Here is a 13,904-nt window from a genome sequence, read left to right on the forward strand (position 1 = left end):
ACAGTAAGCTGGGTAAGATATTGTTTCAAAATTTGATTTTTTAAAACCAGAAACAGAAAATTATTTTATCAACAATATTAACATATGTTCTATTCTTTTAATAGCTTACCTTGACATGTTGGTATTGGAGACCACTTTCCATCAGAGCCACATGTCACTGAATCAGGTCCTTGAATTGTAAACCCAGAATAACATCTATAGGTGACTGTATCTCCAAATGCCAAAATACCAGTAGAGTTGAAAACATAGCCATTGCTGAGATTGGGTGCCACTGGACAATACACTCCTATGTAGATAAACATACATAGCTGAAGTTCAAGATGAAATGCTAGGAAACTGTAGGATAACAATGAGAGAATATCTCTTACTTTGACAGCTTGGAGTTGTCTGCACATTCCATGCTCCATATGCTCCACAAGTCAGTTTGACTGAAGTTTTATTTCTATGTTCCACTTGATAAAATTGACTGCCAGTCTGACAAGTAACATTAAAACTAGCCCCATAGTAGTTACCCAGAGCTCCTTGGATCAATGTTTCACTGCTAAGGTTCAGCTTAGGGCAATCTAACAATCAGAGATCATCATTCAAACTAGTCACATTTTTTGTACTTGTAAGGAAATATTCAGAAATTTAATTTTACTTTTGAATAAAAGCATAAACAAATTGTTAAAATAAGAATCAAATAAAAAAATTAGGAAACTTAGTAATTAGGTTTGTTTAACGGGGACACGACAATTCGTTCACTGACATTTCGTTCACCGACAAATCGTTCACGACTTTTCGTTCACGCGACTATTCGTTCACCAGACATTTCGTTCACCCGACAAGTCGTTCAGGCGATTATTCGCTCACGGACTATTCGCTCACGGACAACTTGTTCACCGACAACTTGTTCGCCGACAGTTGGTTCACGACAAATTGTTCACGCGACAAATCGTTCACTAACAATTCGTTCACAGACAAATTGTTCACAGACAAATCGTTCACTGGATATTTCCAAAAACAAAAAATTGCTAGAGATCGGGCCTGATCCGAAATTCTTTGTTAATTTTTGTTTGTTTGTTGTTAATATTTTGTTAACGAGGAATGTATGTGATAAAAAATTATACTGAAAAGAAAAAAGAGATCTTACAAGCAAGCTGAAACATTTAAAAGGGCCCTCACTTTACTATAGGTAACATTTTTACTTTCAACATGTAGGCCTTCTTTTACACTCATGTCCATCATGTAGTCTTGTTCGACCGACCCATATTTGCTTATCTTCTTAATAGCGGTCCAGATGTTTAATTAACATACCCATTTTATTGATATCTTGTTAACAAAAACAAATCTTATCTTATATAATACAGACGTTTCTTTAAAAAAGAAGATGATTACGTCCTACACGTCATGCATTCTGCCAAGTCACTTGTTTTCCTGGCTAGCTCAGACACACTAGTATTTTTTCCACAATCCTTTTAGTGTTTTTACGAGAGATAATTTAGATTTTTAACAATGGTACTAGATTTGGTACAATATATGGTTTCACTGTTCAACTCTGAACGTCACATACTATAGATACAGATCTAAGGTTAATACTTATCAATTAAGACATCTAAGAAAAAAGAAAACTAATTACATATACAACACTAGGAAATATTTTGGTTCCCTATCAAAAAAATATAATTTATCGCAATACAACAAAATAAAATTGTTTCAATAAATTTGTTATTGAGGTCCAAGCAATCAAATTAGTCTACCAATGGGTGGTCACATATAGAAACAAGTTAATTAAAATAAAAATAAAATAAAACTTCTTTTAAACTTGATGGAAAGTACTATACTAGTGCCTAGTAGATATTTTCAATGTAGACAGATTGAACAAGTGTATAGGCAATGTCCAATAAAGTTTTATTACTTCCAGAGGAGCCAGTCTGTCTAGCCCTCCACTAGGTGTTAACTAGAGTAGCCAGATGAATGGGTAGATTCCCGGTAGATGAAAAAAAAGAGGGGGGTGTAAAGGTAGGCTATATTAAAGGTGAAAGTAAAAATGTTACCTATATTAAAGTGAGGGCCCGTTTACATTTTTCAGCTAGCTTGTAAGATCTCTTTTTTTTATATTTTTTTTTTTTTTAAGTATAATTTTTATCACATACTGTTCTCATTAACAAAATATCAACAACAACAACGAAATTAAATAAACTCGGATTTGACCTGATCTCTAGAATTTTTTTGCACTTGGAAATAATAGCTACAAAAGTTTTAATGTAAATAAATTAAACACGCGACGAGAATATATAATATTAACAATATGTTACTATCCAGTGAACAATTTGTCTGTGAACAATTTGTCCATGCCGTGAACGAATAGTCGCGTGAACGATTTGTCGTGAACCAACTGTCGGTGAACAAGTTGTCGGTGAACAAGTTGTCCGTGAGCGAATAGTCCGTGAGCGAATAGTCGCGTGAACGCATTGTCGGGTGAACGAAATGTCTGGTGAACGAATAGTCGCGTGAACGAAAAGTCGTGAACGATTTGTCGGTGAACAAAATGTCAGTGAACGAATTGTCGTGGAACCTTGTTTAACAGATTATTTATAGATGCTTCTTCAAATGGCAAGTGAGCATAATATAAGAAGGACAATTAGCTAGTGGTAAAAATTGTTCTAATAGTGAGTAGCAAAGATTCTATGTGTATTATTCATTTTTGATATTGATATATATTTTGATTTAAATTTAAATTGCATCCCAACTTGTTCCATAAATATTTATTTATACATAATGTAATAGAAAAGATTATTTGTCTTCAAGAGATTATAGTCGATTTTAGGGCTACTCTATGGAAACCCCATTCATAGCTGATAAAATTTTAAACTAAGAGCTTTAGACAGCATGAATTTTGAAAAATTCTCAATGCTTCTGTACTTTGTAGTGCAAGAGTAATACTATGCCCTTTTATTAGACCTATTACTACACACTAACATAGGTCTGTAATACATTACCTAATGAATAAGTCAAATTGAACCCAGCTGATCTCAGTGTTGATGAAGACAAATATGTTACAGTAAATGTTCCATTATTGATTCTTGTCAGCCCTGGAGCATTGGATACTGAATAGTTTTGTAAAACTCTTTGTTGGTCATCCAGAATCTAAGAAATAAAGTACATCCTTTGACTTTTCAGTAAAAACTAGCATGTATGTGAAGCTGCATGTTATATAGCTAAAAATATTCAATTAAAACATTTTATCAATATGATTTATTGAGGCATTGTTATTGTTAAATATTTGTGTTTTTTTTTCTTTTTAAGGTTTTATTCTTGTAGTAATCTTGTTTAATACAACTAAGTAAATGTTTATATATAATATCAAATTAAAAGCACTGTGATATGCTCTGGACTTACTTTCAAGACATCAGAGGAAACCAAACTCATTTTTTCAAATCTGATAGTCACAGGGACACCAGCTGTAACTTGAAACTTACAGGTTAGTCCATTGGTGTATTCAAAACTTATATATCCAGTGGACTGTGAAATGACTATGTCACAACCTATGACAAATTTATATTTATAAATTATAAAAACAAATAAGTTATTTTTAAAAATGTTTTGAAATGTCTAAACACAAACATCGATTCTTTAAAGAAATAGAAAACAATGTAATTGAAATTATATTTAATTATGTTTCTCTTATTTCAGGAAGCATTAAAGATTAGAGCTGAAAAGAAGGTTGATAAATTTGCTTAAGACAATGCCCCATTAAGAATTACCTTGTCTATATTGAATCTTAAGACCCCTGTTTCTGCTCCCTTGAATTGTCTGTAGAGATGTGTACAAGTTTCGTGTTGTTGATACTATAATACCATTGCCTTTGTATGTTCCTTCCAATTTTGCAAGTAAAGGGCTAGCAACATCATCTCCATCTCTAAATATGGCTGTAGACCCAGGAGGCAAGTCCAAATCTAGAATCTATTTTTTTACATAGAAAAAATATTATAATTACTAAAATAACATATCTTATATTAGCTATCAACCTATTAAATATACAAGCTTTAATTCTGAATATTTAGGATTTATAGTCAAATTCATTTCTTTAGCAAACAAATGCTCTAGGTAAACTTGAACTACTGTACCTCATATTAATATGAGAAGATACGTAAGAATGACAATACATTAACTAAATGGATGGTATTTATATAGAAGTACAAATATTGTAGTTGTAAGACTTTCATACCTCTAAAGTGACAATTTGATGTGGATTTTCTGCTTGTATAACATAAATATAATCTTGGTTACCCAATTGGTAATGATTATAAAATGGAAACTCAAACACTTGCCAATTATTTGTAGCATTCAATATATTGACAGCCTGAAGGTTAGGATATTTTACTAGAAGAAGAAATAATTAAAAAGTAAAACAATAAATCTAAAAAAAATTGTACCTAATAAATCTACAAAGGGAGATATTTATTTATCAACATTAGTAATACATTAAAAAGAGGCATCAATATCTATTATAAATATTCATTTTGTTCCCTTTTTCAACCTATCAGTGAAGCCATAGTTTAGTCTGAACTCCCTATTGTAATTACATTGCATTACAGCATAGACAGAGCTGGTGTGTAATGCCAGATAATGTCCAATATTAATTTGTTCAGCTTTTGCCAATGATTAAGACCATGAAATTATATACATAAGAATTGTTATCTAAATTAATTGTTTAAGTGACTTAAAACAAATAGTAGAGAATTTAAATATATCTATGCATGAAAACTGAAAAAGATTAGCTAATACATAAAATAGTTTATTTTGTCCCCATGTAAAACTCACCTTGGTTAACAGTAAATTGAAATTTTGTAATGCTGCCAGCATTGTATGATCTTAATTTGACTATCATCACATTATTAGAACTGTAAAATAATTGAGGTGAAGAAAGACGCCCACTTAGACGCTCTAGCTCTACAGAGTTACTCTCAGTAAGACCTCCTTCTAGAAGTATCACTTCGTCTTTACCATCTTCTAGTTCCATAGAATCAATCTGCAAGAGAAGTTGTGCATAAACAGATGTGTATTTTATCACAAATGATCAATAGTTATGTAATTATTTGACTAACAAACTTAGTTCGATTGGAATTCTAGTGCACCTCACAAGGGAAATAACTCCCTTTTCACAGCTATTCAAACAATTTAGCACACACACAAAAAAAAAGAAAACATTTCCTTTTAAACAAAAATTCATTTCTGTGCAAGAAGAAAAAAATCTCAATTTTATTTTCTACAAAACATTCACATCAGTATCTGCATTGTCTGTTGTTCTCAATAAAATTATTATGGGTAGACATCATTATCCACACTTATTATAACATTATACATTATATTTAGCTTACCTCTATATTATCATGTTGTTATACCGGTATCACCTATAGTTCTACATAATAACATGACCTTTAGTTATTTATAATCATTTCTATATTATAACATTATCTTTTATTCTATATTATAACATTATCTTTTATTCTATATTATAAAATAACCTTTAGTTCTATATTATCAGTTTTGAATTATAGCATCACCATTAGTTCTATATGATAACATTACCTTCAACTCTAAATTATAGCCTAGTTCTCCTTCAAGTCTCCATGAGCATTCAAGGTTGATTAGATTAGTCATACCCTGCATTGGGTAGGAATAGGTTGAAGGTCCTGACACTTTATAGACATAATGACATAGATTTGCTGGAATAAATGGAAAAATGAAGCTTAAAAATCAAACAAATAAGACAAATTCAATGCTATCAGAACTTTTTAAAAGGATTCTAAAGAGTATACTTTCACTTACGGCAATCAATTTCATCAGAACTATCTCCACAGTCATCAAACAGGTCACACTTTAGGCTTGGATTGAGACATTGACCATTGTTGCAATGAAAACTTCCTATACACAAAGAAGCAAACAATAAATATCCTATACACAAAGAAGCAAACATTAAATTTCCTATACACAAAGAAGCAAACAATAAACTTCCTATACACAAAGAAGCAAACAATAAATTTCCTATACACAAAGAAGCAAACAATAAATTTCCTATACACAAAGAAGCAAACATTATACAATACTGTTTTATTTTTACTCATTAATTTAGCCAATAAAAAATATTTTTAATTGAAAATTTGTTTCAAATTTATAAATAACTTATTTTGTATATAGTATGGATTGTGTGATATTAAGTCTTACCAACAGAACAGACTGGTCTTTGACAAATGTAGGGAAATTTACTTTCACAAGGACTAAACTTCCACTTGTGTAGCCCTCTTTGATCTTGTAATAAACTCACACAGTCTCCATCCTGAAATACAGGTTGATCTATATACCAGTGCCCCACCCACATTTGGGCATCAGCCATCCCATTGAAAGACATGTTTCTGATATTATTTGGAAGGAATCCAATGCGGTTGGCACCTGTAGATGTCAAATAAATATAACTGATGAAAATATGTGCAAACAGTACAGACCTAACAATTGTAAACAGATGAGAATGGGAGATAATCTGTCACAAAGACATTATGATTTGTGGAATATGAGACAATCATTGGAGACATGCTGCAATGTGTCTAGTCCAACACACAAGAACATGGTGGTGCCACTAGGAGCATTGTTGGATTGTATTTTGTTAAAAATAATATATTCACTAATGAGTCTTTAGCAGAAATTAGTTAAATGGAACAAGTTTCAACAAGTTCTTTGCTTGAATCATTATATATAGTCTACTTTAGACCTAGACTCTAGATTATTATAGATCTACAACACACAGGATTAAGATCCACTGAAAAGCAGCTCCAAAGATGTTTTTGTTAACATTTTAAAAATTAATCTGAATTTAGGTCGGATTATGATGTTAATCCGAAATATTTTTAACTTACCAATCCAAAACTGGGCAATGTTTGTTTTCGTACCAAAGTTGCCAACATCTTCATTTTCCCAATAGTCAATGGGAGCAGCCAAAGAAGCTCCGTAGCTGTTAGGAGTTACAGTGAAAAGTAATTAGATCTGGATCTAGTCTCCATCTTATTTTATTTCTACTCTGACTTACTTTAGCCAATTTAAAATTAATCTGCATTTAATTCATTATCTTGATCCTAGATATAGAGATAGATTCGAGTAGGCTACCTTTTGCAGACACGATCAGCTGTTGTCCAGGAGACAGGATCAGAATAAAGTTTATAGCACTTTTGACCGATTAGAGTCCAACCTGAAATAAGCAAAATTATTTATCTCTTGTAGGCCTACAGCATCTAGTCTAGACAAAATCTACTTATCAGTTTTCAATAGCATTTAATTCATTAACAAAGAAAAAACTTTCTTGAAAATTGCATAAACCTAATTAGATGTATCCCCTACACTCAACTCACCTACTTGACATTCCAACTTTATATCTATCTGTATTGAATAAAGGAATAAAACATTATTTTAAAGTCTAGATTTCGATTTACTAGCAAATAAACAAGTTAAGTGCGTAGAAAGGGTAGAAGAAGATAATTACTTAGGCCTATGGGCCGCCGATTTGGGCTTTCCAGGATTGAAGGGGTGATTTTTTCCCTTTGTACACAGAAACATACACACACACACTATATATATATATATATATATATATATATATATATATATATATATATATATATATATATATATATATATATATATATATAGGCCTATATATCACTGGCGGATCCAGGGGAGGGGGCGGTATGGGTGATCGTCCCCCTCAATCCCCCCCCCCCCCCCGCCTAAGCTTTCGAGTGGGTGGCGGTCCAGTACATTTTAAGAGATCACGGCTTGCTAACAGAATCAATTAAATATCTATATGATTAAAACTAGTTATTGGTATTTAACCAATCGTTATATTTTGTCGTTTTCCTGTTGGCCGATTGGGGTGGGGGGGGGGGCGAATACCTCTACTGCCCTTCCCACCTAAACCCTTTTAGTGGGTGGGGCGGTCCTATTTTTATAGAGAAATCATAGTTTGTGAACAAAATTAGTTGAATTAACATATAAATTTTATATTATGTCGCTCCCCTTCTTGGCCGATCGGTGGTGGTGGTGGATTGCATGTACTGCCCTCCCCACTCTAGCCATCTTAGAGGGGGGCGTCCTATTTTTATGGAAAATCATAGTTTGTGAACAAAATTAGTTGAATATCTATATAATATAAACTACGTATTGATATGTGAACCCATTGTATAGGCCTATTATGTTGTACCAAAAATCTCAAATTTTATAATTTGTAAATATAAAATGAAAAAGGGTTGTACCAGGTGGGCTCTAGGGCGATACATGCAATCGCCTTTCCTCCATCGGACAAACCAATACTTTTTCTTTTTGTATTATAGTTAAGAAATTACAAAATTAAAAAAAAATATGTCATCAATATAATTTATCTATACTATAAAGTAGAATCTTATAGACATCAAAACCGGTTGACCAATCTTGATAAAACTAGGCAGGAATGTTCCTTGGGTACTAACTTAGACCGTAGTGTATGTATTGTAGCCCTAAAACAAACTTAAGACCCTCAAAAAAAAAAAAAAAAAGTTGTCCGACTCTATTAAAGCTATAGTATTTTATGGATCTAGGCCATGGTTAACAATGTTGACATGAGAAAAGATCGAAAGGATTTAGACCTAGATCTAATTTTTAAAAGGCATGATACCTAGATTTAGATCTAATCTAAATTTTTTAAACTAGATCTAGTTGTTTTGTTTTTTTACAGTATGTCTACTATCAACGGTTTTATTAAAATAGATGGGAAAAAACAAATAAAAGAATGGGTCCCACATGTCACCACCAACGAGTCTTCACCACCATTACAATAAACCTGATGAAAGAAGTTCCTTACATCACAACCTTCCGAGCCGCTTATGTGTGGACATGTACCGCGGCCATGGATTAACGTTTTGAAAATATAAAGTTTGAATTGACGTTTAAGATATGTTTAGGAAACTTTACATATTTGTAAAAACTCTTTTATGAAAATTGTAATTATTGTTCTCCCACGTTGTTGTTGTATCCCTCATGTAGGTCACACTTGGTCATTATTCATGGGCCCAGGCGCAATGAAACCCCTACGCGCCTTGCAGTGCCGTATTTAGAGTTGAAAAGGTCCCTTAAGCTATTTGAGAAATCGGGCCGTTTTGGGGCTCCTTAAAAGTCCAGATATTATATATAACTACTAAATATTTATTGGGGGCCCTAATGTTGCATAGGGGTAAATCTGACCCTGGCGCAATGGTTGTTGCGCCATTGGGAGTGGGCCCCTAAATGATCGTGGGCCCGGGTTCATTGAACCCCTTCGCGCCATGGATGCTACGCCACTGATCTCAGTCCCACGCGATAAAATAGTGATAGGCCTAGATCTCCACGACATGAATGCCATTGTTTCAAAGAAAGAAAAACAATTGTTTGTTTTAAATTTCCTTACTGGAACTATGAATGTGACTATGATCAATGTAGCCATCTACTTAAGATGGATGGCTGCCTGGTCGTGAGGTTTGCGCGCTGGACTGTCGTTCGGACTTATCGATGGTCGAGGGTTCAAATCCTGCCCGCTCCCATCCCCCGTCGTCCTGCGGGAGGTTTGGACTAGGAAGTAAACTATCTTCAACTCTGAAGGAACATCCGAAACATGTAAAACATTTTACAAACAAACAAACTTACCCTTGTTTCTGTATCAATGGTCAGAATCAATGATGAAATCCAGAAAATGTTGAACAAAAACATGATGATGGTAATTAAAATCTACACACAAATGTTCCTTACTATATACACATCACTATTTCTCTTGGCGAATCACAGAGCTACCTCAGTCATACTGTTGGGTGTGTCTTCTAACGTACGTTTTGGGCAAATAGACCCGTAGTCTTATCTAGCCATATTCATTTTACACAGCAAAATTGCTGTGAATTTGTCAAAAAAGATGACACCCAGTGTTAGTACGTGAAAGTAGATGACTGATGTTGATATTTAGATGTGCTATCTTTAGAATCGTGTAATGTCTCACTCCTTTCCTTAAGATACGCTTATCAGTAGGAAGAAGTCGAAGCACAATAAAATAATGTTTTTTAATATGTTCATAGACGCTATGAGCTCTCAGGTGGGCCTAGAACTATACGTCGCTATGTAATTCACTATAATGAATCGTCCATCTTCTTACAAAAACAAAACGACAATAGTTCATTGTCTACATTATATGTTCCATTTATTCTAGAGTTTACATTGCATTGTCAAACACATGAATTCGTTGCTTTGAGCTTTTCGTTTATAAACATAGAAACTAGAGAAAAAAAAGTTAAACATAGAAACTATTTTATTATTGTTATTTTGTGTGGAGTACGCAACAACTTAAAGAATAGAAAACAGCGAACTTTCCAGCGAGTCTTCTGGCTAAATATAGCGTTGACACTACAAGAATATAATTATCTTAGCACGCCAAGCAAGTATAGGGACAGTAGGCCTAACCTACCACATTTATTATGACATGAGTTGATCTCTAACGCCCAAAAGTTTGTTTTGGGGAATGGTATGAACTTATATTTGAAAACTTAATGTGATGGCTACATACACACATTTTGTTAGAGCGAGGCTTGCCATATAACAGTATCTGCATACACTAAGTCGTACTAATGGAACGTTAGAAAGATACATGACCTAATAACACATATGACTAAAACATAAGCAGTGGTGACAGCACAGGTAAGCAATGTGATAAATTTGTTAGACATCCCTCGCCATTACCTTTTATGATTTATATAGGAGTCCTCCATTTTCACTAAAACAATTTCGTGGGCAATCAGAAAACAGATTTTAACAACCAAAATAAGAGGGAAAAAATTGACATGAATGGATCTAAGAAAGTCCTCGTACACTGGAACTCTGATATGTTATGTATATAATAATAAGATGTTCACAATGACCCAGTAGGTCTACACTTGAAGAATGGGATTATAAAAACTTGTCCTGACTAGTTATAAAAACAATTTCTTACATATGTTTTATTTTTATGTTTTGTCGAGCAAAATTACTTGATTCACTCCCCTTCAGCTTAGCGAGATTTTTTTTTTTTTTTTGGTCTCGTCCTAAGGAAACAAAACTGTAGACCTAAGTCTGATTGGCTCTTGGGTTGAGTTAAGTGAACTGACTATAAAAAAAACTGTAGACGTAGGCCTAAGTCTAATTGGCTCTTGAGTTATGTGTACTGAGCTTTACAAAACAGTAGTCATAAGTCTGATTGGCTCTTGGGGTTGACTTATGTGAACTGACTATAAAAAAAACAAACTGTACACATATGTGTACTGATCTATAAAAAAAGACATAAGTCTGATTGGCCCTTGAGTTGAGTTATGTGTACTGAGCTATAAAAAGATATGTATATTCAAAGTCTACAAGACAAAAGTGCCTTTTTTTCTCTTTAAACAGAGCTTGACAATTTCATTCCCATAATCCCAATACAGACTTCGTCTCGTGAGGCTACATACGAACACGCACAGTCTGAAACATTGAGTGGTGCCGTCAATTAAACTGCTGCCACATGACGCTGTGGCTACAAAAGTTTGATAAAGACCCTGCCCACACCAAACAAAATGAAAATGTAAACTCAGTGTTGTTGAGTTATTTAAGTGCTATTGCAAACACAGGTAAATCCACACATTGCAGTGGTCCAGGTATGATAAAGACCGAGTCTTAAGTCCAGGTATCTCTGAAGTACATGTCAAGGAACTAAATATGTCAAACCATTTAGAAAATGAGATCACGTGTACATTGCTTTTGTCCCAAACATTTTCTAAATGAGATTAACATGTAGGCTACAAACCAGATGGTTGATGTTCTCTACACGAAGGTCATCTTCATTGGGTTTTTTTTTTATTTGTAAAATTACTTATACATATTACTTGCAAAAAGATGTGGAATATGTGGCAGAGTGGTCAATACCATTTAGCTACTTATCAAGGGGGAGGGGCGCTCGAGTTTGAATGTCGACTTAAAAAACAACAAAGCTTATATTGAGTGAAATGGCATACATCAACTATTGTGAAGCAATCATGCAATTAATTTGTTAATAGATCTAGACTAACAATAATAAATGTGTGCGATTGGAAATATTTTTATTCATTGTTTAGCACAACTTTCGTGTTTATAGCATGCTCAGTGCGCTATAGTCCAATCACATTTATGGACCTGTAGGGAAGAAGCGGATATTATGTGGCAGGTTTCCGTGCTGCCTTTTCAAAAGCAACAAACATATACGTTGCTCGAGTCTGAATTCGAACTCTAGGTCTCTGGCCCTCATGATGGAAGGCCGACGTGCTAGCCAAGCAGGCTACTAATAATAGTAGGTTTTATAGACTTTTTTTTAGTATAAAATTTTTAACGAAAGAACTAATTCTCTTATTTTTCGTGAGTTTAGTAATTTTCTATATAAAATAAAATAAATTAATTAGGGCTAGTTAGTTAATATTTTGATTGATTCATGCGTTGTCATCGACAATGAACAATTGTGCAAATTTGTAGTAAGACCATTGATTTATAAGCCAATGTTTAAAAAAGAAAAAAAAGACATTGAGTTGTGCAGTGTCTTCTCTAATAACTTAGAATACGTTTGTGAAAATGTACCTTACTATAATGGGCACCGTGTTAAAACTAGGTGTTCAGTTTATGTGTATGTGTCTTACATCCCCAAGCTAATCCCAGTAATCTGCTCTTTGTTGACTTTTTGATGTTGAAGCTCCTGTTGACGTCATGTAAGTGATACAATACAGAAACAGCGAACATGGGGAGACAACTAGCATCGGAAATGTACAGAAAAACGTAAGAAAAGTAGAAACTAGTGTTCTAACCCCACTCCCGCGCCGACACTGATGGTGCGCACCACCGCACCGTTCAACACGAAGAAGACATGTTGATACTAAAAAGAAGGACTCTTTTCAGACCCTGCTGAAGTGATCTGCATGTTATGGGAGTCTGAGACTAAGAGACGTCCTTCGTGCTACCAGTGAACTGTATTGAGGACCTGGAGCGACGCTGGGAAGTGTGTCAGTGGTTAGTACTAAGGTTTGGGTAGGAAAGGACTGGTGGAACTTAAGACCTTTTGTGAATTGATAGCTGTGTGCTTTATAACTGTCAATAAATACGTCATCTATGACGACTTCCTTTCTTTGATTGCTAACCTTAAACTTTAAAAGAGATCATATCTAGAGATTTTGAAATAGATAAAATAAGCCAAGTCTAGAAGGTTCTATTGATCTTGCCAACCTTTCTTTGCGTTACACTAGCACAAGGTGGAAGAGCTTCGAAAACTGAATCTGCAACTTTAGAATGTGCACACAAATTATTACGCTCTTTTAAAACTACGACTTATTAATAGTTCTACATTCTGTGGTCAGGATAACATAGAGGACCTACCCTCCCAATAAAAAAGTTATTCATAAGATGTCTCAGGTTTGGGATCTATAGGTCGACCAAGATTTTTTCTCTAAATGTTTTTTCAATTATAAAAATTGTTTACATAGAGGTCTCTGTTGTCATGACGATTTTGCGTGAGTCTGCATGTAACAATGTATGAAAACAACGAAAGACCGCAGGGGACACCGACGAGTTTTGTAAGACATACTCCCTTTTATCGCTTTTTAGCGGCCCCCGAAAGGAGAATAGACGCTATTAGTTTTGTATGGTTTGTCTCTGGTTCGTAAACTAGAAAAGATATTGAAAATCCGACATCATGATATTTTATACCTTTCAAAGTTCTGATGCAACGGCTACTATTTTTCTTTTCTGAAAGCGAAAAATTTAATTTTTAAAATCAAGCAGTTTTTCATAAAAATACACCATTTTTAAAACTATTCACTATTAATAGTAACATACACGGGAGGCTATTTAGT

General features: G+C 33.9%; 1 protein-coding gene across 5 annotated transcripts in view; it reads right to left on the minus strand.

Moving 5' to 3' along the window:
- LOC106057644 (uncharacterized) overlaps window positions 1-13,904 on the minus strand; it is a 92,858-nt gene that overhangs the window by 44,958 nt on the left and 33,996 nt on the right. For 2 of the 5 annotated variants that reach the window (XM_056019645.1, XM_056019646.1), the window contains exons 2-15: window positions 9,688-10,303; window positions 7,386-7,413; window positions 7,144-7,225; window positions 6,897-6,991; window positions 6,211-6,435; window positions 5,815-5,910; window positions 5,575-5,711; window positions 4,807-5,014; window positions 4,211-4,365; window positions 3,747-3,945; window positions 3,382-3,527; window positions 2,982-3,129; window positions 369-563; window positions 110-286 (exon numbers count right to left, since the gene is read on the minus strand). In XM_056019645.1, coding sequence (XP_055875620.1) covers window positions 110-286; window positions 369-563; window positions 2,982-3,129; window positions 3,382-3,527; window positions 3,747-3,945; window positions 4,211-4,365; window positions 4,807-5,014; window positions 5,575-5,711; window positions 5,815-5,910; window positions 6,211-6,435; window positions 6,897-6,991; window positions 7,144-7,225; window positions 7,386-7,413; window positions 9,688-9,750 — 1,954 coding nt within the window. In that variant the 5' untranslated portion in view covers window positions 9,751-10,303. Of the gene's footprint in view, window positions 1-109; window positions 287-368; window positions 564-2,981; window positions 3,130-3,381; window positions 3,528-3,746; window positions 3,946-4,210; window positions 4,366-4,806; window positions 5,015-5,574; window positions 5,712-5,814; window positions 5,911-6,210; window positions 6,436-6,785; window positions 6,870-6,896; window positions 6,992-7,143; window positions 7,226-7,385; window positions 7,414-9,687; window positions 10,355-13,904 lie in introns of those variants that run through there. The other 3 variants (XM_013214950.2, XM_056019644.1, XM_013214957.2) reach the window with 3 other exon arrangements.

This window comes from Biomphalaria glabrata, chromosome 2, assembly GCF_947242115.1.
Source record: "Biomphalaria glabrata chromosome 2, xgBioGlab47.1, whole genome shotgun sequence".
Lineage (NCBI taxonomy): Eukaryota > Metazoa > Mollusca > Gastropoda > Planorbidae > Biomphalaria > Biomphalaria glabrata.